At 48.7% G+C, this 27,166-nt stretch overlaps 1 protein-coding gene across 1 annotated transcript; it reads left to right on the forward strand.

Moving 5' to 3' along the window:
* Positions 1–3,511: 3,511 nt before the first annotated feature.
* LOC105697477 (neuropilin and tolloid-like protein 2) lies at positions 3,512–27,089 on the forward strand (the record flags this gene model as incomplete). Its single annotated transcript, XM_012420834.1, has 7 exons — positions 3,512–3,611; positions 12,505–12,777; positions 14,617–14,774; positions 15,437–15,683; positions 16,920–17,035; positions 21,684–21,821; positions 22,809–27,089. Coding segments are annotated over 7 exons (1,995 nt in total), but the record flags the coding sequence as incomplete, so codon positions are not given.
* Positions 27,090–27,166: the final 77 nt, after the last annotated feature.

Raw genomic sequence — 27,166 nt, forward strand, 5'->3', positions numbered from 1 at the left:
GAAATTATTCTCCCAGGAGTTGATGGACCGACTTCCGAGGAGAGTGAATATCCTTGCTCGGTTACTTCGGCTTCGGTCGCCTCCCTAACGAGGTAGAAAGAAGGCTGAGGAAAATGAAACAACCCAGAAATGAATGAAACTTACACGGGCTGCAGTATTTGATCGATGAATAATGGCGCTGAAAGCCCGTTCCTTTATCACGCCGAGCAAAGATCACCCGAATGTGCCTCCATTGTTTCGGAGGAAATTCTTTGGAACATGGAAATTTTCCGGAATAAACTTCCGGGGTGATCTCAGCGGGAATTATCGGTGGAATAATTTTACTCTAAATCCCTGTAATTATAATTCCCTTTAAGTTGCTGCTACCTCGATCCGGGGGAAATCGCCTCCACCATGTGCACCTCACCTGAACGGGAGGATGCAAATCAGTTGCACACGTGGGCGCATGTGATTTACGAGGCGGTTTAGGATTCGGACTCCAGGGTCCATTAGTAGATCCGGGGTTCCAATTTTCCTTATTCAAGGTCCAATTAGACGAAAAAGGAAAGGGGGAGAAATATTGGCACCATTAGGGGGGGCACTCGAGGGTTCCCTGAAGTTCATGGGATCTTGAAAATCAGTCATGTTCCCGGGAGGGTTACGGAAAGAGGAATGAAGGAAAAAGGCCGGAATGAAGATGGAAGAGAATCGGGGCGTCCACCGTGTGTAGCGAACATGAATTTGTAGACGCAATTCTGGTGCACATGTGAGCGCAACTGATTTATTCGGTGGTCGGGATTTAGATTCCTGGAGCCCTTCCTGTTCCAGGATTCCCGAGGACCTCAACCCGAACGAGCTGACCCGTACACGGAGGAAAATCCTGGACACGGATAATTACCGGAATTCGTTATTTTTCTACGTTTCACTATGGACGACGAAGCGCATTCTTTAACGCAACTGTTGGGCGTAACTTCATGATGCCGACAAAAAGCAAAGAGCGAACTTTAACCTCTGTCCAGAGAAAACGATCCCTACAGGCGAAAAACGTTTTTTTTTTTTGGAAAAAATTGGGATTGCAGAATTGCCTGCAAGGGAATCCGAAATTCCCAATAAACTGGTTCGCGAACCATATCGAGTCGAAGCTTCCCACCAATTTCGTTCGGCGCTTCATAAAATGCGTTCCTTTTTCGCGAATCCATCCACCTACTAATGGAAATAAATCCAATGCGTTGGCATGGAAGTTCATTTTGTAGCGTTAACTCACCCAAATCGATTTGCAGTCGTTAAATCATTGCCATTTAAAGGCGTTAAGCGTCGATAACGTCGTTCCACCCCGACGGAATATAAATCCCTCCAGCAGGTCCAGCAGAATTAACCTTCAGCACTCCGTTGGCTCCGCCACGGGAACATTCGCCATAACGTTACGAAACTTGCGGAGCGCTAAGGGTTAATAATCATTTAATATCACGGAAAGGACGCGAAATCATCGTCTGGCAAATTGACACTCCACGATGCCACGAAAAGAATCGTCGTCGCGTCGAAAATACGAATCTTTACCGGAGAATCATTTCCCCGTGCGCTGGGAAAATCGAGCGTGGTTCATGACTGATTAACCTTTCGGAGGATCCCCTGGCGCATTATTTAACGAACATAATTAATGGTTTCATCGAACGCGGTTGGCGGAGGAGGATAAATTAAAGTAGACTCCTAATTGGACGTGCCTAAGAGGGGAAGCGACTCCGCGTCTCGCTAGGAGGGCGCCAGTTGGGATTTTGCCCCGATGTGGATCCGAACATTTTGAGGGCTGGCAGCTCGTTAAATATTTCAAAAAGGATCGGAGAAGGGCCCGGGTTAATTGGAACCGCGGCTCGCGGAGTGCGAAATTCCACGTCCCAAAGTACGGTTGTCTTTCGCGCACCGGGGGTGCCTTTGATACCGGCAGCGCGCAAAGCCCCTTTTCGGTTAATTATATTACAACAATTTGTCGTCGCGCAAATTATGGTCCATGGACGACTCGAATCAGCCATGGCTCGTTTTTGAGTCCGACTTTGTTCGTGGGATAAATTGAGCGGTAAATTAGAGCTTATTTTGTTTTGCTGTTGCAGCTTCCGGCGCCACCGCAGGATCCGCAGAGGGTGCACACGGGACTGGCCGGCCGGCACGCGTCGCGACGCCCCGGGCGCCGCGCGCCACTGGTTCCGAGGGGTCCACCGCGAGGTCTGGCCCCCGACTGTTCCCGGGCACTCCCGTAATCGGGACGCCGACCCCCCTCGACGGGACGGAAGTAGCGAGCGCGACCGGAAGCAGGAGTGCTATCGGGACGGAGGAAGTCGTAAAAATTGATCTCTTCGCGCGGACGACGCGGTATGCCCTTCCGCGCCCCGTGGACCTCCTCGTGGAAAAGCCATTTCCCGCGGGCGAACGACTTTCCCTTGGATCGACCCAGGACCAATCGCGGCCCGGCGCCGCCCGGACGCGACGACCTCCGCTGGCGAGACGACTTTCTCCTGGATCGATTCCCGACCAGTCGGAACCGGGTTTTTCCTCCGAAAGAAAATTATCCTTTTCCCTTGGAGGAAAGATCACAGATCGATCGCTCGAATCACTTTCTCCTGGATCGATCGAAAACCGATCAGGAGCCACCGACCTCGCGGGAGGACCATCGATGGCGAAGAAATCGATCGCGGATGGATCCGGTCGACCCATTCTTGGATCCACCTCTGATCCATCGTGGACCGAGCTCGCCACCACGAGAGGGCCTCCCACCTCTTCAACATTTAATGTGAGTTATGTCTGCATTAATGTATAACCTTTTCATGGATTATGTGGTCCTTTGGAGTCGGGGGATTGATATTTGAGAATGGATTATTCCGTGTTGGGAATATCCCCCGTGACTTTATGAAATTGTAAGGCTCGTCTATATCGTGATGGCTCCAGCGGGCTAATAAATTGGGGAGCGTATTAAACGCTCTATCGGCTATCGGTCGGTATCGATATCGGGCTTTAAATATATCGCTCGGCCGATCCGCGAATACGGGAGATAAACTGGCAAATACCCGCGGGAAGGTTCGTTTTAAATCGCCGACTCGTGATTGCGGCATGAAAAGGGCCTATCGTGATACGCCTATGATTCATCTTCTTAACGATCGGCCCGTAAAGAAATATTGGCCACAAAGAAGTACTGTTAACGAGTACTAGCCGTGTATGGGAGCGTTAAGCTCGCGTTATTGAATCCTCCGTTAAATTAAAACAACGCCCCGGTGCTGGCGGTGCGTTAATTACGGTCGTGAGTTGATACGACGAAGTTTATCGTGTTTATCGCGCCCGGATAATTGCGGATGGGAAATTAATTCTCTCAACGTTCTGGATTTTAACGAACGGCTGACGCTTCCTCGACTTTCAGATGATCCCATCCGCGGCAACAACCGAAGTGTCCTTTCCCGTAACCACTTATGGGGTTGTCAACGTAACCTCGGCCACGACCAACGCGATCGTCCCTCGACGCCACATGAGAGACGCCGACGACGTCTGCGATAAGTTCAAAATCGGCGACGAGGCCAAGAGGGAGTTCTACAGTCCGAACTATCCCGACAATTATCCCAGCAACGTGGACTGCGTCAGAGTGCTGAAGGGTGAGTTCGTTTTCCTGGATAGAAATCTCCTCGTTAGTAAGTAACGGCGCCCGTGTCGAAAGCGAACTTCCCCCTCGATGAACCAACGACAACATCGGCGCATCATTTATCTCGAGGTGCATATTCCGCAGGCAGGAATTTCATTCGCTCTCGATGTTCACTGGGTCACAATGGGGGCCGACAGTGGCGCGGAGTATCTGTGTAAAAAATTGGTAAAAAAGTGGCCAATGCCGGGCGAAGTCATAAATCATTTGGCTTTCCCGTCATTCTTCCTGGCGGGAAACCCCGTTTCGTTGTCACCGAGCCCGATGTCTCGATAACGAATCGATATGCCGACACGAGAGGGTACTCTTTCACGGAGAGAGAAGCAAAAAGCCGCCACTTTCTGTTAGGCCGGCTCTCGACCAATGTAAGCGTTCGATTGGATGACCAAAGCAATGTTTTCGGTGGCAACGCGCGGAGGAAAAAAAGGCCGGCCGTTAAAGAGATTTAATCTCGGACTGGAATATTCTGTATATACATGATGTCCTAGAGCTAAAACGCGCTATTTGATATTCCACTCGATGTGTTATTCCTAGCATGTATTACGCGTTTGGTTCCCCTCTCTAAGCCGATTTTACCTGTATATAGGAACGAAATGAGTCCACTTTTCGTCGGATCTCTGGCCTCCATCGGTGAACGCCCACCGGCTCCAAAGGGATGCAATTATCATAGCTGCAACGCGCGGATGCACTCTTTGATCGACCGAGCAAAAGTGATCTCTCATATTTCGAGCCCACGACCCGTTTACTTGGTAAACATTGACGACTAGCTACCGCGTAACAAGTTCCGCGGCTGCAATTACCTGGTGCAACGGGGTGCCGGTCTACAATACGCCCGTTTTACGGTACTCGTTAACCTCTTTAACTGCTCGTTTCGAATTCAGTTCGTTTAACGATTACGGGCTCGAGGAGCTTCACTTCGGGATGTTAATTTTTCGACCTTACCCGGGTTTGCAAACACTCGTTAAGATCGCACTTACACGGCACGTGAGGTGTCGCGATGACAGCGCGAGTCATTGCGGCCATTTTCGTGCTGCAAGTCCTTGGACTTGCCGCCGAGAAAGTCCTCGTTAAACGAAGCTTTCCTCGGAACATGAAATCCGAACTTTTCCGCCGTTACTTCCGATCGTTATTCTCTTTTAGTCCCCCCGTCCATAAATCTTAATTAAAGATGCGCTCATTTTTCTCGATCAGTTTCTTCCGTCTCTAGGAACGCGGTCGGGATTTAATAAAGGAAGCTTTCCATTTGGATTTTCGACTTGCCGAGCAATTTTTCAGGGGAGGAAGAATTCGAGCTGCTGGTCGATAATCGAAGTCGAGGCTCTCATGGCAATATCGGCAATGCGGATCCACAGGGCGAAACTTCCTTAATCCCTGGCCCCGGCACGGTGCCGTCGCAGATAATTAGTTGACGTAATTTACAAGGTGGGCTTAATACACCGTAATCACCTTCGGGAAGCAATGGCGCCTGTTATGCTTACCGGTGACTAACGAGTAGGCCCGATAAAGCCAGTTTGCCACCTTGCACCTGCCTTTGTAGAGTCGATGCCTGACACTTTCCTCCACAAAATGATTCCATCGGAGTACCATCGATCTTGAAATTCTAAACACTGAATCCTCGACCGCGGAAAAAGGGCGGTCGAAGAGGCGGCCTTTTCTTCGCCTCTTCGGCAATGTCCTCAATTAATTCTTGATGGCAATTTCCTTCTTCCCTCCCACACCGTCTTCGCCGCTCATTTCTTCTCCCTTCCATTCCCTCTGTCACGAGCACTCGAGGAAATTTCACTAGCACTTTTCATCTCCTCTCGAGCTCCTACCTTCAAAGGATTACGCCTCGAGTATACATAACGAAGTAACCACCGCGGCCTGTTTAGAAATTTCCACGTCCGAGGGAAAACGCCTGAGGAATACAAGATGCAAATTCCAAGGACGAGCCCTTGCGGGAGTGCAAAAGTTTACGTGATTATTTCAGGAAATTCCCCGCGGATCCGAACTTCGGGGTGAGAAATCCCCCGCCGGGATTAAGAAATAAATCCTCTACTCGATTTTCCCCAGGCGCGATTTGTTCCCCTTCTTGTTGGAGTATATAATCGCCGACTCCACTTTCGCCTTCGGCACCTGCGGCAGAGAATACTTTCACCCCCTTCCGAAGCGGAATTTTTGAATTACGGCGCCATTCGGGTGCGGCCGAGCATTGCCATGAATTATTTTCTCGTACCGAGCACGCTGGGTTTTATTTACGAGAGATCACCGAGCAATCCGTTGCTGCTGCTACGGAAGCGTGCCGAGAATCCGCGAAATTTCTTCGCGACCTCGCGTACGGAACGGGAAGGTACGTCACGTCGAGACCTCCTCCGAGAAATACCAGCGATTTCGTAAAAGCATCGAAAACCGGCGCAATTTTAAACCAGAAGGAAAATAGGGGTACGAAGAGGAAACGGTACTTAGGAATCGGTGAAACAATTATTAAGGCGATTAAAATTGCAGGCGAAAAATTCAGTGCTCGAGCTGCTGAGATTCGATGGAATATTAACAGGTGGTACATAGGAATTACGAATTGAGGGGAAGAATGTACTCGACAGACCACCTAGGTGAACGAAATAGTCGGGCCAACCTTCTTGGGATTCCTAAAGTGAACCGAGGAGAAGAAGGGTACGAAGTTACATGTTCCCCCAGGACGTAAGATTTTCAATGTCTGACATCCCCTGAGCGGCAAGTAGGAAGAAATTGAATTACATCACGTGGGGAAGCCCAGGGTACCCGGAGTTACCCGCGTATTTATTTCCTAAAAACATCCCGAGAATTTAAAAAGGAAAATTATTTATTTTGGACCTTCTGCGAGGATTACCTCCGAGGTCTAATTATCTGAAACGAGAGGCAGGTCTTAAGGGAGAATCAAGTCAATTCTAATCGAACGCGAAATCCGGAGGAATCCCGAAAGAACGCATCGCAAACCAAGTTCGTGAAAGAGTCCCGGAATCCTTCAAAGCGTTTAACTGGCGGTCCTTGCCGGTTCGCCAAAATGGCGTAGCTCAGTGCCGGTTGACAAACGGATCGGAATGTTTGCTTACCCATTACTCGGCCAATCTGAGTCCTGGCATTAATCGCATACACGCCACTCCTGGAATCGATGCTGGATGGTCAGGACCGACGGCTACTTTGATCGGAATCTAATAGCCCGGGGAAAGCTCGGAGCTTTGATCGACGGCCGTTCGATTCCGCGTCACCGCGAGGCCAAAGTCGGCCGACGACTGACCATTCGGCAAAAAGGAGGAGCCAAACCTGACTGGCTGGCCAATGCAGATACCGCGGGAATTAGGATCGAGCATTAGGAGCCGTATGGCCGACCCATCATATTCCGCTTCCGCTAAATTGGTTCCCGCTTCGAGCGAAAACAAGGCCGCTATTCGGCACCGGACTCGTGCATCGATCCGATCCACCGAAATGCAAAGTAGTAGAGAGAGAGAGAGAGGGAGGGTGGCAGTAAGTGATTCCTTCAGCGAGTCATCCTTGACGGATGATTCAATTTTCCTTATCCTTTCCCCCCTCGGAGGCGAAATTTTCTCACGTCGTCCAGGACGTCACCGGGAGTCAGGGGAATCTCGTCGAAAGTTCCCCGAGGCGACGGATGATGTCGAATAGAGAGACACACCGGGCCGAGTCTCTTCCGGACATAATCCCGGTTTTACTTAAAGTTCCAAGCTCTAAGCCGGAAAGTTCCGGAAATTACCGAAATAAGAATTCATTTAAAAGAGGCGTTTGATGAAAATCGGAATTAAAGATAGCGCGGGGAGTTTCCAAGCCGCGAAACCTCGCGTGCTCCGGTTCCCTCGTTTCGCGAAATTCCCTCGAATTTACAGGGCCGGAAGTGACGTCGGCCGGCGAAATATCCGCGTCCTTTCCACGCAGGAAGTTGGCCTCAAGTGTCCGGGAAATTGCCGGAGGGCTCGCGAAGGACAGTGTCGCAGGAAGTCCTGGCCAACTTCCTGCGAGTTTTCGAAGGAACGATGGGACCGTGAAGAGAGACGCAACCCTGGAAACTATTTGGGGCTCCTCGGGGTTGTTTTATGGCCCTAACGACTTCTCAACACCCCATATACATGTCGGAGGGTCGGAGATCAACGTAATTTAAAATGAATAATGAAAAAAAAAAATCCGAAAACCGGACTACCCCAAAATTTGACTTAACCGATGGACTCAGAGAGCTTCCCACCTATTCTTTTCGCCGCGGTCTTCTGTCTTCGGGAATCTCTGTCGCGGAGAACTTTTATCGTCCCGAGCTTTTGTCACTATGGGCTTTTACGTTGCTAGATTCTGTCGGTGCAAGTTTCTATCCCTGTAAGCTTTTATTGCCGTGGGCTTTCACTGCTAGCTTTTAGTTACCGCGAGCCTTCCACGACTTTAGTTGCCAAACTTCCGCCGTTAGGATTATCTGTACTCGCCTTCGTTCTAATGACAGTGCCGGGTTAAAAACGCGGCATGAAACTTCAAACGGGGATTTAACTTTGCAGTTGCGGATGAAAAAGATAACCCGCGAAATAATGAAATTAACGCGAGTCAGGGTGAAGTTGGGGGAACCATGTCGCATGACGTCGTTAACCATTTTACTGACTTCGGCCTCGGTAATGAGACCTCAGTCATTACGACGTGTGTGATTTCGCCAAGCGGGGACTCAAACTAGTTATAAGCGATGCCGTGGAGGAAGTAAGAAAGGAGTTCTCCCTCTTTCGAGGGAGAATTCATTAAACGGGTGCGCCTCGTTGCCCCGAAAAGCCGAGACCGATGAGATGCCTCTGTTTTTTAATTATTCCTCCGTCAAGGGGCCCTCTCCCCTTGTCGCCCATTTTCCTCGCTCTCGAAATTCAGGGGAACTGGGCTAGGAGACCCCGGACTATGATCGATACATTAACCGCGAGGTTCCAATCGCCCCGAAGAACTCGAAGAGTGTGCTTCATTACATCGCCTTAGATTCGAACCCTCCAAGTCTCCTCGGATGTCCGAGAGGACGAACAGTGATTTTTAAGAGCCACTTCGAGAACACGATGGTCACTGAAAGGCGGAAGGAGCCTGCAGGAGGGATAGCATGGCCAAGTTCCAAAGCGACGAGCAAATCAAGTTATCAGACCACTCAGGAAGCAGAAGCCCATCAAATAAGAGCAGTTAATGCCATTGAGAGAGAACCGCTTTGGTCGCTTTGCATTTTCGACACTTCGAGATGAAGAACTTAATCGATGTTTACCGACTCGGATACCATCGACTTGGACAAATTTCAAGAAAAGGCCAAATTTCCGAGACCGGGCTTGACAAAATTCCGGGGCAAGAAACAAGGGGGGAAGGGGTCTTTAAAGAAAATATCTGGGGACGTTTCGATTCTACGGGGCTGCTGTTACTCCGAATTATCTCCTCCAGCCCCGCAAAGTATCCAGCCAGGAATACTACGTGGCTCTTTCGTAACGACTACTTTTCCCACCGGAGCCCTTCGACTTTTCCATAACGCTGAGCCAGGCGTAACAGGCGAGGAAATCCATGAAATCTCATCGCCGGGAGTCGAATCCGAACCGTTAAAAGTTCCCTCGGAAAATCCCGGAAAAAGAAGTGCGACCGAGGGTTATTAAATTTTACTGAAGTTTTAAATAAACGGTGAATTGTTGAAAACGGTGGGTAGATCGTGCGGTAAGACATCGGATGGTAAGGGAGAATTTCGAGAAGGAACGTATTTTTGAATCCCTTCGGCCTTAAAGGGGACGTTTAAAGATGGCTCTCTCCCGAACGGACCGAAAAACGCGGAAGTCCGGAAGTATGTAAATCTTGAAGAAAGACGGCCCGGAAGGAAGCTTAAGGGCTGGTGTACCAACCTTGAAGTAACATCCGGAATTCCCTGGCCGGCCCAACCTACCTCGGGATATTCCTCAAGGTTTTACGGGAGCGAGGTAAATTCCACTCATCACTCTTGCAAGGATCTACGGAAAGGAGCAGAAGGACCTGCGAGTCTCGGGCGAATCTTGAGGGAGGAAGGAAGTATACTTCAAGGGGCTCGAGGATTTAGGCGAAGTGTGATGGAACAGGAAATAGGATGAGTTTTCTTTTTTATCCTGCCCGCAGGTTTAGACCCTCTCCCGATCCTGGCTGGTACATGCGATCGCTCCACTTCTTTTATTACCATCGTCGATGCATTATGTAAAACCACTTTAGCCTTTACACCATCCTGACGGAACTTGTTCCAGAAATTGTTCCTTTCACGACTTTAAAAAAAAAGAAAAAAGTGATTTATCGAGATTAACTTTTCTACGATTTCACGAAGGACTTCGTTACGAGAAGAGATTCGACGATCGCGCTTGATAAATATTTTTTTGAGGAAATCCTTTGGAGAAAAATTATAAAACTGTATGAGAAGAAGCAGGATGGAGCCTTTAAATAAATATTCGCGGCATGTAAAGGGATTTAGACCGAAAGAATTCTTTCCGAAGGAAGTCTCGCTTGAAATTCCTGCCTCGTTGCCTCTCCTCTCGTCTACATTCGTACGACGTATGCTCGCTCTTTCTACTTCCTTTTATTCGATGGCACGTACACGGGAAGTGCGAAAATATCGAATGTTCTCTCCTAGTCTGTGACACCTGTGCACCTCGTAATACCTCCTGGAAACCATCTTGCAATTGCGGAATGTTCCCTTCAGTCAGTAAAAATAAGGAGGTTTACGGGGTGACGATGCTCTCCTTTTACCTCGAATTTTCGCTCCCGGGTATCTTTGTCTTCCGTCTGCGAACTCGACGAATCAAAGTGAATAAAAAATAGAAACGCGAACCACGAGCATACAGAGCCAAAAGAGAAGTTTCCTCGTTTCCTTTTGAGCCGTCCAATTAGAAGAAAAGAAAATCCCCGAGGTTCAATCCGCGGAAGAATTGCCAGTGTTTCTCAATGCAGGACCGATCCGCTAATGATCCTTGACAATAGAGACGGCGAGAAGCGGACCTTCCAGTTCCGGAACCGACATCATCCGGTCTCTCAAGATTTTCTCAATTAAGGCAAGTAGAGCCCTCGGGACCCGAAGAAGGTATCTCTGTCTCGATATTACTCCTTTTCCGGTTTCTCCGACTCGATATCTCCCCGGAATTGGTAAATATCGGTCGAGAGGAAACGAAACGTACACGTGCGAATGTTCTCGGTCGGGCAGGAAAACGTGTTCGAGTGGATTTCTATTAACTGCACCTAAAATCGAATATCAATAACTCGAAAATCTAATTTAACTAAGTGCGACCTCTTTCCCATGCAGCGTGGAAAAGAACCGAGGGTACTCGATGTACTGCAAATCGTCCTCAATTTTTTTTTTTCCCCATCCACCGACACAAAATGCACCGACGAAATACTTCTGCGAAACGTGGAGAATTTACGAGCTCATTAATAGAGACGAAATCCCAGAAGCGAGGAGGAATCGCGAATCTGGCAAACCGCGGAGATGTCAGAGATTGGCGCGATTCAGCCAATTTAACAATAACCGAATGGTCTCACATTTCATCGAAACCGGGTCGCCGTAAACTCGCCGTAATTGAAGACGGTCTCAATTAAGAGAGGTTAATTCCCGAAGGCGCCCGGAGGAGAGTCCTCGAGTCTGGGTCCATTTTCGAGGGGTAGTCATCTCGGCGGGTTCGGGAGGGAAACGGAGTCTGGACCCGAACGGAGCTGAAGACGACCTCGAGAGACGGAACCGGAAGATAAAGTGAATCCTAACGATCGGCCAGGACCGAATAATTTCCGGATAAACGGCGTACGTGGGGCGAAAGTGAAGCCGCGTTTGCATCGCAATGGACTCATTACTCGGCTCGTCCGCGGATTTACGCACTCGAGAACGTGTTCCCGGCAAGTCGGAAAATCGATCCTCGCGAATCACCGACATTTCCTATTCGAAGCTGATACAAAAGCTTCATTGTTGCCAAGGTTCCCTCAATAAACGCGTCGACAAGTCCGCTACTAATGCGTTAACGATACTCAGACACGTATCGTTTGTTGTTTCGATAACCCCTCCGGAGATACCTCAAAATTCATTTCAGACAGCTTGTCTTCTTCTGTATCTATCTCCAACAATTGCTCCTTTCCTAATTTCAGGGTATCTTAAAATGCAATCTAGCGTATCGTGGTTGTACCGAGTACTTGGAGGCCTGCGAAGAAAACCGTCGGAATTTCATTAAAATGAATATGGGGGTTTTTGCGGATAAGCATCCTCGATAACGCCACGTCGATAGCGAGCAACATTTTTGCTTTGACTTTACTCATAAACGGTCGGTCGGAACAGAATATATATTATTAAAATTTGCTATCAGATCGCTATTGACGTACGTTAATTGAATGCAACTGAAAAATGCATATACCAGGGTGCAATAAGAGCGGTATCTCTCTCAGTCCCGTTAACGCTATCAACATGCAACCTCGATGCCAACCAATCGAATGGGATTATCGCGCATAATACTCTTCCGCTTGTATTACGTGTACTCGGTCCTACCGCAATCTCCCGGCATGTAATGGATTTACATATCACGTGGAACAGGGCAACAATTTCATATATATGAAGTGTACATTAGATGTTTACATATGCGGGAGAATCCGCTGTAAATGCACAAACCGATAGCGGTGGATTATTTTCACGTAGTCCCTGGGGGGTATTTTCGAATTTTCGAGGGACCTTATCCTCCCCCAGCATTTTTTTTTTTGTTTTTTCTGCAAATTTGCGCAACATGCGAATAGTACATTACACAGGTCGCGCGGTAAACATTTACTCAAACGCTACCGCCTGACAAGGGGGAGAGAAATCTCCCATCCTTTTTTAAATCCCCTTTGCTACCTTTACTATTTCATTTCAGCCGAGAGAGGAATGCTACTGAAACTGGACTTTCGAGATCGTTTTCACCTGGAGGATTATAAGGACGAAAGAAAAGAGGAGTGCTACGACTACCTTGAAGTACGAGACGGCCAACATGGCTACTCCGATTCCCTCGGCATGTTCTGCGGCAACGGATTCCCCAGGGAGCTCACCTCGAATTCCAGATTCCTTTGGCTTCGTTTCCACAGCGACGACACCATCGAATATGGCGGCTTCAAGGCGATATGGAACACCATTCCGAGGCCAACCGACTGTAAGTCGAGTTTTCCTATCTTTCCAATGTCGCTATTAGCAAACCACTCAATCGCCGTTACTTGATCCTTGCGGTCTACTGATAAACACCTAAAAAATGTTTATTCAACAATTGCAATTCTCGACATGCCGTACGTGCATCTTCAAAGTTGGAGTTTGCTCTCGGTTAACAATTCACCACGAGTTTAATCGCCCATCGCAGCCATAATTGATCCCACCGGCCACAGTCAATTTCATCAGGTGAATAGTTTCATAAATTATTCCGGAAGCAGACGTATACAGAGTTGATTGAGATACAGAGCACGATCGGTGCCGTATCGGTCGCTAGCCTTCGAGCGGGGTTTCGGCTTTTGTATTCGCGATTCCTAAACATGCGAAACCCGGAGAAATCGAAACCTCGTTCGCATTCAACGATACCGGGTAACAGCCGATTAACTTGGACAATCGGGTCCCCGTGAAACGTATCCCATGCGTAATGCGCGCGATTAACGCGGCTCGAGCTTTAGGTTGGCAACATGTGGAAATTAACACACAATTCCCTGCACTCTAGCACTGCGGAACGATCAAAGTGTAAATTATCCCGAACGAGATTATAAAATTATGCTCAACGAGTTATACCAATTGCACATCGGATCATTAATTCTGACACTGGACCCACGAGGAAAATCCGCGTCTACAGTTTGGTTACGAATTCAGGGAACAAACGATACAACATGATGCAGTTAAAAATGGAAATTCGATCGGAGGAAATTCCCTCGTAGGTTTTAATCGCATCGCCTTCCCGGTGTTGTACGACAAATTGAAGAAACGTTAGAAATATTCTTCTTGGATAGGAGTATGCATTCAATGTATCCTGTGCATTAATATGGAAATGCGGGTTATGTGTTAGGCTACGAGTTAATATGCACCCTAGTTGCATGACGCGTACGTAAATGGAATATCAAATGTCATGTAGACTATCGGACTCGGTATCTAAGGTGAAACGCATTAGAATTCATGGATCCCGAGGCAAGCGTACCGTTGCTGACCCTCGGGTTGATGAGCACGATCTTCGGGATCCAGATTCATGGTCTCTTGGATTCGTCCACACTTCGAAATTTCACGATCGATAAATTAACCTCGTGCTTTGTCAAGAAATTACTCGGTGACGTTTCGGTCGAGGCAGACGCGAGTTGCGTTGTCCTTGGCAACGAGACCGTCCGAGGTCTCGAAGGTGGAGGTCTTCGACTTCGACTCGGTAGGACCTCTAGGAGATGCATCGCTCGAAGTGACACGCATTCACCCGTCAAATGCATTTTTCCTCTTGACGCACCTCGAGCTGGAACTCGAGTACATAGCCTCGAAATGAAATTCCTAGCTACCGCGGCAAGTCAGAGTACTTAACTTCGCTTTGTGCCGCGAACTTGATCCGAGGGAAAATATCTCGGAGGAGAGAATTCGCAATAGTGAAAGGAAGTCAGAGGAGAAATTTCAGAGATGCCTTCCGCTGGTGCCGATCCATGTTGTGCCTTTCCTGCCGCGGTGCATCGACGTCGGATCGTTGCAGCGAATCGCGAGCCGAGGAACCTCCCTGACAGCGCGTACTGGAATTACCCCAATAAAAGAGGATTAAAACGTCTATGCGACGATTGGTTCGAAATAAAAATTATGCAAACACGAGAACGTGCATTGAATTTCCTTTCTTGCTTCCTCGAGTGCAAGGGAAAGCGCCATGGACTCGAGCAAGGATCAAGTGACGGTCCGATGTCGCTAATAGAGCGCGAGCTTTCCTAATTCCAACGGAGCGTTAATTGAACCTATCCTGGTGCAAGTACAGAATTGTAACAGGTCTGATCCTCAGCCGGCGTGCCACCGGAAGTGGAGCCGTGCGTCGTCAACGTGACCGGGGTGGAATCGAAGATCTTGAGTAAAGACGTCGAGGCCCGGAAGAAGCAGGCCGAGAAGGACGGCGTGTTCCTCGAATGCATTTGGGTCATCACCGTGAAACCAGGATGGAAGGTGATCCTCGTTTTCCCAATAATTTCCCCCCGACCGAGGCCGGCTCGCACGCGCGAACACCCGCGAACACGCGTTGTCACGCGTGAACATTTATCAGCACGAACATGCATCATCCGCGCGATCGTCCATCATCGAATTTCCCGCAGTGTTCGGCTCGTCCGTGCCGACGATATCAACAGCCACCATTATTCTATCAGTCCTGCAATTTTACGTGCGAACGATTTTCGGGACGAAACTCGTGTCTCTGATTCTGCGCGTCAAGGTAGGTAGTCGAGTGTAACCGCGGAAATCGCTTTTAAAAATGTACCGCCCAGAAAATTTCCAAATCGAGTCCCGGTCAAATGACATCGCGGATGGTTTAAGTCCGCATAACTGGGCGATATGAAACGCGCGCCGTAATATATGACCGTCCAATACCGTTTATGGAAATGGTTGCACCGAAAGGAGTTTACTCCCAACCCACAAAGCATTCTGCGTATTTAGGGCTTTCCACAATGGGAACTCTCCCGTGGTGGATAATTTACTCCGTGTTATAGGCTGCCGTCTATATCCACCAGGCGGTTTAACTAAATACCCAATATGTGTTAGTTCCGATATCCTCCAAGAGAATTATTCCGACCACAGGATTCTAGGATTAATAAAAGCGTTCTCGATTGCCCCAGATCCAGCTGTCCTATGTGGTTTTCAAGCTGGAAATCCCGAACGAGTGCGAATCCAACGTGGTCGAGGTTTTCGGAGAACGCACCGACTTGACCTCGAGAATCAAGAGCTTTTGCGGAAGCATCGCCGATACCGTTGTCACCAAGTCCAACATCATGCACGTGAGGTACCATGCCCAGCCGAAAGCTTTGAACAGTACCTTCGAATTTCTCATGACCGCCTTTAGGGAGAAGGATTCAGGAGAGAAAAGTAAGTTCCCGGAAGAGATTGAACGCATCGGCTCGGAAATCATGTCACGCGCCCTCTCGCAAATTTGCATAGAGACTCGACAAATTTGGCGTTATCATTTATATGGGAAAGTACTTTGGACACGTCGGGAAATTCCCTGGGCGCGTGATGATTTTTTTTCCAAAACCCTCGGGTGCCAAAAATCCGGAAAATCCCGGCGATATAAACGACTGGTTTCATTTTTGCCCTATACATCTTCATGTAACGCATCAACGTTTAATGGGGATGACTCCCTGGCTTTACGCCGCTGAAAATATATCCTAATTTTCAGGCATGCCGTCAACGTTCACGCTGGCCGGGCAATTATGCAAATACTGAATTAGAAAGTTTAAAAGTGGATGAAATGATTCGGACAAGATTTTTATTGCCATTGAAATTTTATTCAAGGCGACTAGTGAATCTGCAAGGCACGTTTTGAAAATGCATACGGCGATATTACGCTGCCCTCCCTCGACTATAACTTCCCGGATCTAATATTTTAAACGGCTCAACTCCGTACGTTTCGCTCCGACACCGGGTCTGCAACCGGAAGCGCACTCACTGTAATGAAAAATTTGTTAAATTATCTTCCCAATGAAAATTATCCCCTTTTAAAGCGCTAATCAGTCTAATGAGCCTGTAGAATCCGAGCTGACAGGAAATTCCCTTTAAACAAAAATTGTTAAAACGCGAATGGAAGCTTTCACGGGTCTTTCCTCTGTAAACCGTTTACGAAGATGTACGTTCTTGCTTCACAAGAGACTCTTGCAGACTCGGAAGTTCAGATCTCGGTGAAACTCTGTCGGTACACAGAAGGAGTCAGATAAATTCGATAGCTCTAAATTTTCCCGTTACCGAGGTTCACTTATCTGTCAAAGTAGAAGGAGAGTGTCATCGCGATACGAAGAACTTACACCCGAAGTAGGACTGCAAACTCCAACGACAATTCGCCATCGGAATAGCTTCGCCCGATGCGAATAGGCGAAGTGTAAACCTGAACTCTGAGACATGCTCTGACGACAATTTGCACTAAACGGTAGAAACTCACCGGTAACATTTTATTGCTTCACCTGTTGCAAGTGACAATCGATGGTACCCAACGTATCGAAAATCTCGACTTTCCGAAAATCAGGATCAACCGCGTTAGGATTCCGCAAGGACCGCTGTGAAACAACGGGACGACATTGCGGAAATAAATCGTGTTCGTTTTTTGTCCAGTGTGCGCCGAGGATGAGTACGATTGCGAGGACACGACTTGCATAGACGCCGATTTGAAATGCAACCACAACGTGAACTGCCGCTTCCGGTGGGACGAGGACGAGAACACATGTGGGGTGAGTGGTTGGTCAAAATTTTAAATCTATAGCGCGTCATAAATTCCAGAGTCCCATGTCGGGTTTGACTCATCCGCGGTCTATGGGACTCGCATTTTAATTCCCCAGTGTCAAAAAAAAAAAGAGAGAAGGTCCAGCTCGAGAGCCAAATGCAGTTCCATGGGAGGCCAATTGTCACCCCCGTATTGCTAGCCGTTTCGTTTCGCGATACGAGGATGCTGCAAATTTCGAGGGTCGGTTTTTTCGAAAACTCCGAGTCCCTCCCACTTCGGGAAAATTTAAAGGTGACCGTCTGTTGGGCCGATAGGTGTTTCCGGTTCCGGGATGCACAATACTGCACTTCTGGCAAAGTACCAAAACGACCTAACAAACGATGCGATGGCTCCGACGGGGTATTAATTCGACTGGGAATAATGTCCGCCATTGTGTTCGATAGCATTCGTCTCGGACTACATTTTGCCTATTTTCATGGGTCGGAAATTAATTCCGAAAATCCATTACCCCTTAAACGGGTTCGAATCGACCATTTCATTATACGGCAAAGTCCCGGAATCCCTCACGGCATTAGCGGAAGCTCTACTGTTTCCATATTTTTTTACTGCAGCGGCGAAAGAAAATGGCGGATAAAAACGTGGAAAGAAAACCTTAAACTTTGAGAGCAAAGTTTGCGAAAGCTTTCCTTAGCCTACCCTCGTTTTATCCAGTTCCCACTTAAGCTGTTCTTCTTTCCCGAGTTTTCCTTACATTACGGCATATTAGACGCGTAACATTTGTTTGTATTCCTCGCATTACCCATGTCTTAAATCAGAGTTTTCAAACTCGATTACACGGGGACGTGCCTAGTTTTTACTCTGAAAACAACGAAATTCACACGAGACGCGTATTCACCCTTGCAGATTTTTAAGGTATCCCGGGATTCGACTATTAAAAAATTAAATTTGAATCTAACGAGATAGTAAACCGAAATATCTGTTCCATCAACCATGAGCCTTGGATCAAGTCTCAGGAGAGAGTCGATCCTACAATTCTCGTGTACTTGGCACACAATTACCATACTCTCAATTCGGATTCCAATTTAGGTGCATTTAGCCGAGAGTTGGAGTCGGAGTCGAGGATTCTCCCTGTCCAAATACCGCGAAGTGATCGTTGGATAACTTTCCGATTTTCCAAAATGGTTTCTACTTCTAGCCAGCATTGGACGAGTCCTGTACGAACCATTACTAACTCGAGCAAGGATCCCTGTAAACTCTGTACGCTCGCTTTTCAAGCACCGTTACAGCCACGTTGCAGACCGGCACATTTTATTAGGATTCTGACTCTGATTACTAATTACATTTCCCGTAATCAGAGAGGAAAAGTAACGAAGCCTCCAATGTGCGAAATGAGATCACTGGACGAGCTCGTCCGGATCGATGCCGCTCGTTTCGAAACGCTCTTCCGATTCTCCGGCGTCGCGGAAGCCAATGCGATTCTTTTCCCCGGGATGTCCCTTCAAGATTCGACCTCCGTTTCCGGAGCAACGATCGATCAGATTTGAAGTTAAAATATTCCCGGTGGAGGTAAATCTATTTATATCGAGCCGACAAGTCCAAGCAGTCTAGAAAAGCGAGATTGCGAAAATCACCGCGAGGTGATTCTCGTGCCATCCGTGCCATTGGGGGTATCCAAGGCATAATATTCGCGTCATGCAGCCCCGTACAAAGGTGTCGAATTCTCGATGGGATAATGGAAATGGTGCTCCACTGTGATAGCTCGTGAATATTTCACACCCTTTCCTGCGGATTAGGTTTACGGGGAAACGAGCTTTGGCTCTCCTGGCTGTGGTGGCGAATGAGAACAAAGAAGCCGCGCCAGGGAGAGCAAGAAAAGTTTCGGGGACCATGCGCCGAGACCTCGCGAAACTCGAAAACCGAATTTCCGGACTAGCGGGAAATCGAAAACTATCGATTCGCGCCGTATTCCGGAATACGACGCCATCTCGAGCCGGCTGCACTCGGAGATCCAGAGACCAGGGCGCATCGGGCGCAACACCGTTGCTCATATTACCCTGACCTCCCCCACGCCCATGAATATCCATGTTACGGATGCAACAGAGACGCGTCTTGTCAGAGATGCCATTGCATCGCGTCAGCGGTATAACTCGAATGCGAAAGGTGGGAACAAAGCGCGTAGAAATCCCATCGGCTTGGATCCGCTCATCTCTGCACGCGAGAGCAGTCGCGTGCATGTCTGGCACGCACGGTGCATCGTCGTCATTTCGGTGCTAGGCGGATTCATTCGGCATTATCCTTCCGGGATCCACTAAACGGCAGTCGTCCGCCTCTTCGGTAATATCTCGAAAATATGCGCTGAAGTGGAGGCGAGATAAATTTAAATCGCGAGTGGAAGAACGGTCGAGGAAACTCTGCTTCGTCGGCAAGACCTTCCGAGCCATTTCGTTTTTTCCCCCCGCCGAGTTCTCTTCCGCTTTAAAGGATAATTCAAGAAATTGTCTCGCAATTAATTCACCCTCGGTTTTAATCGGCATTCGCGGCCGTAATTGAAAGTAACGCGGAAGCAGGGTGGTTAATAGTGCCGCGCCGATGGAGGATTTAATGGACACCGAAACGAAAGGACTTTTGCTCGAGGCTGTTGGACTCGTGCGTGCGAAACCTTAACAGGGTTCGCAACAATCTCTCTCTGGACGTACAATGCATCGAGGAAACGCGACAAGCATTGCGGATTGTCGCCGGGCGCTCTTGCAGGCAGCTCGTTGCAATTGTCCGAGAGGAAACAGTTCCTCAGGGCTGCTTTTCTTCCCCGGCAAAAGTGGATGATTTGGAGCTCAGGGGGTGATCGGAGCTAAAAACCGCCCCGTGTAAAAAAATTCATCGAATTTATTCTCGTCGACCCACCGAAATCGCGAGACTTTTGCTCGATACACTTTTCATCTGGTATAATTCTAGTGCAGACGGTGTTAAAGCGATTAACAAGGTCTAGGGGCAGGGGAGCCACTCGATGATTGCAGTCGACAATCGGGCCATTCGCTTTTACTTTCATGCCGGGTAGATGGATCCTCTCACGTTGGTATATCCCCCAATTCGATCGACCGATCAATTTAATTGGTCATGCGGCGTTATTCCGCGACGTCGCATCGAGCAATTCGGTTGTCATCGGATGATTCGATCATCGCCGTCCCGGTTCGAGCTGTACTTAGGATGCAAAGGTTGAACGCGGGCTGTGTTAAAATATCTCCGTGGGATTTTAATTCGTAAAAATTTAATCGTAGGTGAACATTCGGGAGATGGATCCAGAGGCGAAGAGGAATCTGTAACCCGAGGAGAATCGGAGTGCATTCGTCGAGGTGCACCCCGACGAGTGGGACGAATGGAAGATCGGTGTCCCCAGATTCATGGAATTCGGGAGAATTCGCGGGTTGAATTCCTTGTTGCACCCCGAGTCCCGAGGGCGAATTCCCGATCCCGGTTCGTAACGCCAGGGACGGGATCGGCAGTTACATGGGTCGGGGGATGGAAAGGGTGGAACAGCCCAGCCGACTGCATTCTACTTGGACCATTGCTCGGCAGACTATTGCTTGCCAGGCCATTCCCGCTCTTCCCCGAATCCATTGTCATTAGAGAAGTTCTCCGAGGAGATATCGCTCCTTCGCCGGGTTAGGAAGGAACAGTAGATGACGTCGTAATAATTAATATGCCGCAGTCAGTTGACATTCCCTCATTAGGGTGCCGAGTCCCGCCCTTTGCCGATTCGCAGAGGAGTCGTCCTCCTTAATCAAACGGCGCAATAGTGCCAATATTCTCGGCCTCCCAGTCGTGAAATTGAGCGTTTATGGGAGGAACTTCGAACAGCCGATCATCGATAGTGGCTACTAATTTTCCCAAGTCGAGAGTTCCCTGCAATTCCTCGTTACTTCTGGAACTCTTCGACGAGGAAACTCTTCCCGATGCTTCCTCGCGAAAAGGGGAAATTCCAAGATTCAGGCGGAAATGAATGCAACTAGGGTGCGCGGTGCAGACATTGAGGTGTCCCGGAATCTGGAGAACTTTGGGGAATTCCAACGTTACGTTCCCGAATTCGGGGCGGATACTTCGGCGCGATGTGCAAGGGATGGGAATCAGCAGTTATGACTCGGGGTTGGAAAGGGTAGAGAAACCTAACCGAGTGCATTCTACTCGAGCCATTCTCGCTACTCCGAATCCACCTGCCATTCGGGAAGTTGCCGAAGTAGGTGCGGCCCTCGTGGTGGCTTAGGAAGGCAAAGGATGACGTCGGAATAATTAGTATGCTGCAGTTAGGTAACATCTCCTCATTAAGACACCGAGGCCCTCCCTTCGCCAGCTCGAAGGAGAGTCAACCTTCTTAATGAAGCGGTATGATAGTGCCGATATTCGCAGGTTCCTTGATTCGGGACGAGATGCCAGGCTCCCTGCATGCAGATCGTCAAGAGTTCGCTCCTGGAATTTCTGCACCGAAATTTCTTCGCCAACGCTCCAGACTCTCTTCGTTTAAGGAAACGCGATGATCCAAGATTATTCAGAAATTCCCTGCCGAAGAATAATCCACCAGCGATTTAATTTTCTTTACGATATGTGCCCGTAATCCCGCTATTTCGTGCTAAACGAGTCAAAGTAACTTTTGCGTGTTTCAGGGCAAGAACGGATCATTGATCGACTCCGAACACATCGTCATCATCCTGGTCGTCTTCTCCTTGATCTTGTTCGGATTGTGCTTCGCCTTCTTGTTCAACTGTGTCCGAAAACTCGTGCGTGATCATCGGATCATCCAGGTGAGTAGGAAATTATATGGTTATTTTTTTTTTTGGCTATCTTGAAGATGTTCGGGGATATTCAGCATCCCCGTACTCCCGCCAGACAGTCGTACGAGACCTGACATTACCGTTGAATGCACGATTCGTTTTCCGACGGCCTTACGGCTCTCCTGGAACTCTAAAGTTAATAAGCGAAAGAGTGCTCTTAGAGCACGAGTTATTCGAGGCTTTAAGCACGTAACATAAACCCCAAAATTGCATTCCCTCGCGACTTCTCTCGGGCCGCCATTGGGGCTTTTCACCGTAGTAAATCGTCGGATTAACGGGCGCTTTGTAAGTCGCGCGTTAAGCGCCCAGGACGTAACGAGCCGAGCTTAACGAATTAATATTCCTACCTCGCATCCATCCGAAGAGATCGTTAGTCCCGCCGGTATCAGAGACAGTCAGATGCGGTTAACGCATTGTTTCCATTATCGCGCTCGAAAGACCGGCGATCCCTATTCCGGCGCGTCCTGAGAATCGTTAATAAAAAATTAAAAAAATGCTCGGTCACCGACTGCACGGTTGTCGCCCAACGAATGACACCTAACGAACATTGAAATCGACACTTCGGATACGCATCGTCCGTATTTATAATAAACGAGAAAATCGGTGCCGAACTGCATGGCACCTGTGATGCACGTGGTGCATCGTTTCAATACTTTCGGAATTTCAATGGGCCCCACTCTACGCAAATTTCAATTCGTGCGGCATCAGCCATCCCCTCTCGTTTCCGCGGACGTGCCTGAAATTTGCTTTTGCAATCGCGCGATCGCGAGACATGATTTACGATTCGATATCGCGGACAGTTGTATTCGGATAGCTCCAGCTGCAGTCGTTTTGCAGTCTTGCGACTCGACGTTTTTTTTTATGCTCCCCGAATATGTCGAAATAACAATGACGGACGTTGAAGCGTTCGAACGCTTTCAAAGCTCTCTTCGGGAATACATGTGACGTACGTTACAGGAGCACATAAGACAATCCCGAGAAAATCGACTGGACGAGTTGGGACGTAAGGGAACACCGTGTCCAATTTCGACATCGCGGACCGACATCGCCGATCGGTCGAGCGAGTCACCGAGCCTGGAAGTGGTTCCCAGCAAGGAGTTGCTGCCTCCCAGCACCAGGATAGCCCACGAGTATACCAAGGACCTGGTCCTGGAGATGAACTACGGGACCAAGGACATTCACGACATCCACCAGAGCAACAACGTGAGCAACGCCACGCAGGAGCGGCTCCAGGAGTCGAGCGAGGAGCCGGAGATGAGGGACAGTTCTTGCCAGACCAGAGAGAGTTTGTTCGAAACTCGATCCTCGGATTCGACGACGGTCCCCGTCTTCACCACGTTCGGATACCGCAGCGGATCCACCCAGAATGGGGCCCTAAGCAATGGACCGAGTCCAGGGCAATCCCAGAAGAGCTCTCGCCAGAGTTCCCAGCCCCACCAGCAGCGGTTGCAAAAGTCCCATCCGGGGTCTCAGTGTTCGGGATGCAGTCCGGCATCCAGAGGACGAGACGGCAGCACGGGGTCGTGTCCCAGGCATGACCCCATCCCAGCTCCTCCAGGGTGGTCGTCGCACGACCCGCCTTACTCCCAGATTCTGCCGAGCGAGTACCACGAGGAGCCTCCGGACTACCCGAGCTACCAAAGGTTTCAGAGCCCAAAACCTACCGGGGAAAGGTTCGCGTCGCCGAGAATCACTCGACAGACCACGATGGGTTCCGGGGAGAGGTATGGGAGCTCGATCTATGGCTCCGGCCATGGGACCTCCAGCAACGCGACGAGTGGCTCGCAACACTCCTCCACCCCGAAGTGCCCGTCCGGGGAGACCAGGTATCGCGCCGAGGCCGTTATCGAGGTGGACCAGAGGCGGCCCTTCAGCATAGAGAGCACCAAAAGCGCCCCGGACGTCATTGCGACCCACTGACGCAGGGCGGCTGGGGATTGGGAACCGTATAGGAGACGCCATCCCCGTCAGAGCAGCGACTCCAGCGACCGCCGCATCAGCGTGGCCACCCAGAGCTCCCTGGACGACGACACCTCGGCCACCTCCACCATCGAGGTGTCCTCTTCCTGATCCACGTGCACGGCCACGTCCAGCAGGGCCGCGCAAACGGAATCCTACGTCGACCGGGAGCTGATCCTCAGACCTCCTCGCGGATTTGCCGCACCTGTCGCAAGATGTCCGGCAAGGCAGCAATGCGGATGCTTCGTCCATTCCCACCTTCCGGTTCGGTCGTCGTCCATGGTGGGTCGGAATCCCGTTGCACACCCTGGCAGGACCATGATTTATAGGACATGGCCCAACAAGGCCGACAGGGCGGCCAGGACCAGGAAAAGGAGCGTCGGCACCCAGAGCTCCATGAATCATCTGGGCTCGACTTTCGAGTTCTATCGGTATCTTGGATCCTGTGCACCGGAGAAGGCCAGGCGGAGGGAGGACGTGGGAGCTTCCATTCCGTTCTGAAGACGCCTCTGAGCTCCAAAGTCAAGGATGGAGGAAGGGAATGGTTATATCGTGTAAATGTCGTAATGACGATCGAAGTCCCCTGGACGCTTTGAGGTAATTCCACATGCTGCGGAATTGATGGAGACGGGCTTCAATTTTGGGTATCCATTTCGGAGCATCTTATCATGTAGAGAACGTCGGACCTTAATTCTAAGTGGAAAGGGATTCTAGGTGATTCCTGTATTTGAATTGGACCAGAGGGCGTCGTTCGACTCGTTGAGAAAAAATGTAATCTATACGGTTGATTCGGAACTCTAACGGCTCTACTCTTTCTGGTCGATTTATAAATCTTATCAATGAATCGTTGCAAAATCACTGCCATCGGCAAACAGATTGACATCCATCAGGAGGTGGTAAATGAAGATACATTCGAAAGTCTACCCGGGATGTCCACGAGTATCTTTAATTCCGATTATCGAGGTTACGAGTCCAAGAATCATAAGATATGCCTTTACATTGATTATCGTCTTTTTTATATTCGATATACCCTCGAGAGAATTAATCGCCCTCGATGTGATGCCGCGATCCAGCATTTCGGTAGCACTGCCAGTAACTAATTTACATACAAATCAGCCGCTTATTTGGCCGGCTCGATTCTAGCCCAAAACCGATAGTTTGACATCGTCTGTGCCCTACAGTGGAATCAACCCATTAACGTTTTCGGTTGCACGTACACACAGCCGGTGGATTCGTAACACCTTCCGTGGGTGAAAACGTCGATCAACTCTTTAGTCCCGAAGGTTCGAAATCGTGAAACTCTACCCGGTTACAATTGATTTTACGTCCGCTCCAAACCCAGCAAAATACATCTCCCGTGTAATGTATCCGGGAAATTTGAGCGTTCTGTGATTTCCTAATGGAGTAACGTACAGGATTTACAAAATAACGCAACGGTTATTGAACTTGTCTATAACGACAGGATAAGCGACGTAAAATTTACATTCACCCAAGGAAAACTGCTGCCTTCAACAAGCGGTGATGCCGGCAGCGGTTTTCCGACGTTAGTCATGTAACAGACCTTCGACCGAATTATGCGATGTACAGGTACGTAGTCGAACTTTCAGATGTTAATTTCTAGGAAAAAAGGAAGAAAATCAAAGAAATTTTCCATACCGCCCTTAGTTACTCCCATACCGGAAATGTAACATATCGGTATTTTTTCTACGGTCTTTCATAAGGGAGAACATTCGGAGGCCAGAAGGAGACTTCGTGAAGAGCTTCGCGCTAACTTTCGGGGATCTCCGTAGGAATTTTTCTAAGGCGATGGCCACTTAGCGGAAGCTTTCCATTTTTACGACAAGCGCGCCTCTACCGAATAGTTTTCATTTAAGATTCAGCCATGCGAGATGGTCTCGCCTGCAAAACTTCGGGCCAAAGTGACTTTAAATAGCCTAATTCGTGAAAAACGACGCGCGTAGCGACGTTCGCGATTTTCCATCGCCGACGGTCGGGCTTTCCCGGTCCCTTAGACGTATTCTTATCTGCGTACACCTGATATACAATTAAATTCCCACTTTTCTGCCGGTGAAAACTATTTTTCCACGCGATAGCCCGATCGTTAAACGAGGTGAAGAAACCACCCCCGATCCTGAAGCGACCGTCCCTGTCCAGATCCTTCATCCTAGGAAATAGTTTGCGCACGCTCGGCGGTAGTCGACGATGCATTTATACTCGATACTACCGTTATCATTCGATTATCGATACTTCTCCTCATCCTAGGCAACGCGTCTTCGTTTTTACCAAGAACACTTCCGATGGACTCTACGTGTGAAATAGGTAATAATGGACCAACGAGCATATCCCTTTCTAAGGATCTAAACGCTGATAAGGTGGTGCTAATCCTGCGTTAATACCGATGAACAATATATCTGTAACGACGCGGTGATATGCTTGTAAAGTACTTGTAAGAATACGCGTGTACATAAAATCGCAAAGTTTAACATCGATCGTTTATGACTGTATTAACTGATTTCACGCGGGTAAACGAATGTACCGGGCAAATTTAACCGTCGATTTATATTCAACTTATTCGAAAATACATTCCAATACTGTATCGATTATAAATCAATTTTTTCTCCGGGACGCTCGGTGGCATAGATTCCCTGGATGCAATCTAGATTTAACGTAGGGAATCTGCAGGGGCTGTATAATTGTCACGTCGAATGTTGATTTCCGATCATAAACTATTCGTTATGTCTCATCGTACTAACGCAGGGTTAAGGGTGTAAAAGAGGGGTCAAGATTTCTGACTGACGATCGTTAATCATACTTTAGGAGCGTTTCGGATACTTTTGAACAACTGTTCGGTAGTCTTTTCAATTCAGGTTTGACCGTCTTCTATAAATTTGTACCGAATTATTGATAATCTTTCCAGCTGATATTGCACACCATTTTTTGCGAAGCAGTCGATTCGGAACTCATCGGTATTAGACAGATCGAGAGACAAAACGTAAAAGAATCGAAGAGGGGACGTCAAGATTAGCAGCGTGCGCGAACTCGCCTTTCAGGACCAGAGAGGTAATCAAATTAGTCAATTAATGGTTGAATTAATCGAGACCTAAATAGTCAAGCCTCGGATTACCTCGGTAGCAAGATGAACGATAGACACGAGTTAGTTAGCTTTAGGCCTACGAGAGGGCTCCTGCTTCTGTACAGATTACACGCCGACGTAGACTGCAGAATGTACAGAATGTACACAATTTGTATATAAATTATATATTATAAATATTAGAAAAAGAGAGAGGGGGGCAGAAGAAGCGACGAATAATAAACGGTACTTTACTAAAGTAACCGTATTTTCTTGATTCGGTTCC

The sequence above is a fragment of the Orussus abietinus genome, unplaced genomic scaffold, assembly GCF_000612105.2.
Source record: "Orussus abietinus isolate OABI.00-Male unplaced genomic scaffold, Oabi_2.0 scaffold21, whole genome shotgun sequence".
Lineage (NCBI taxonomy): Eukaryota > Metazoa > Arthropoda > Insecta > Hymenoptera > Orussidae > Orussus > Orussus abietinus.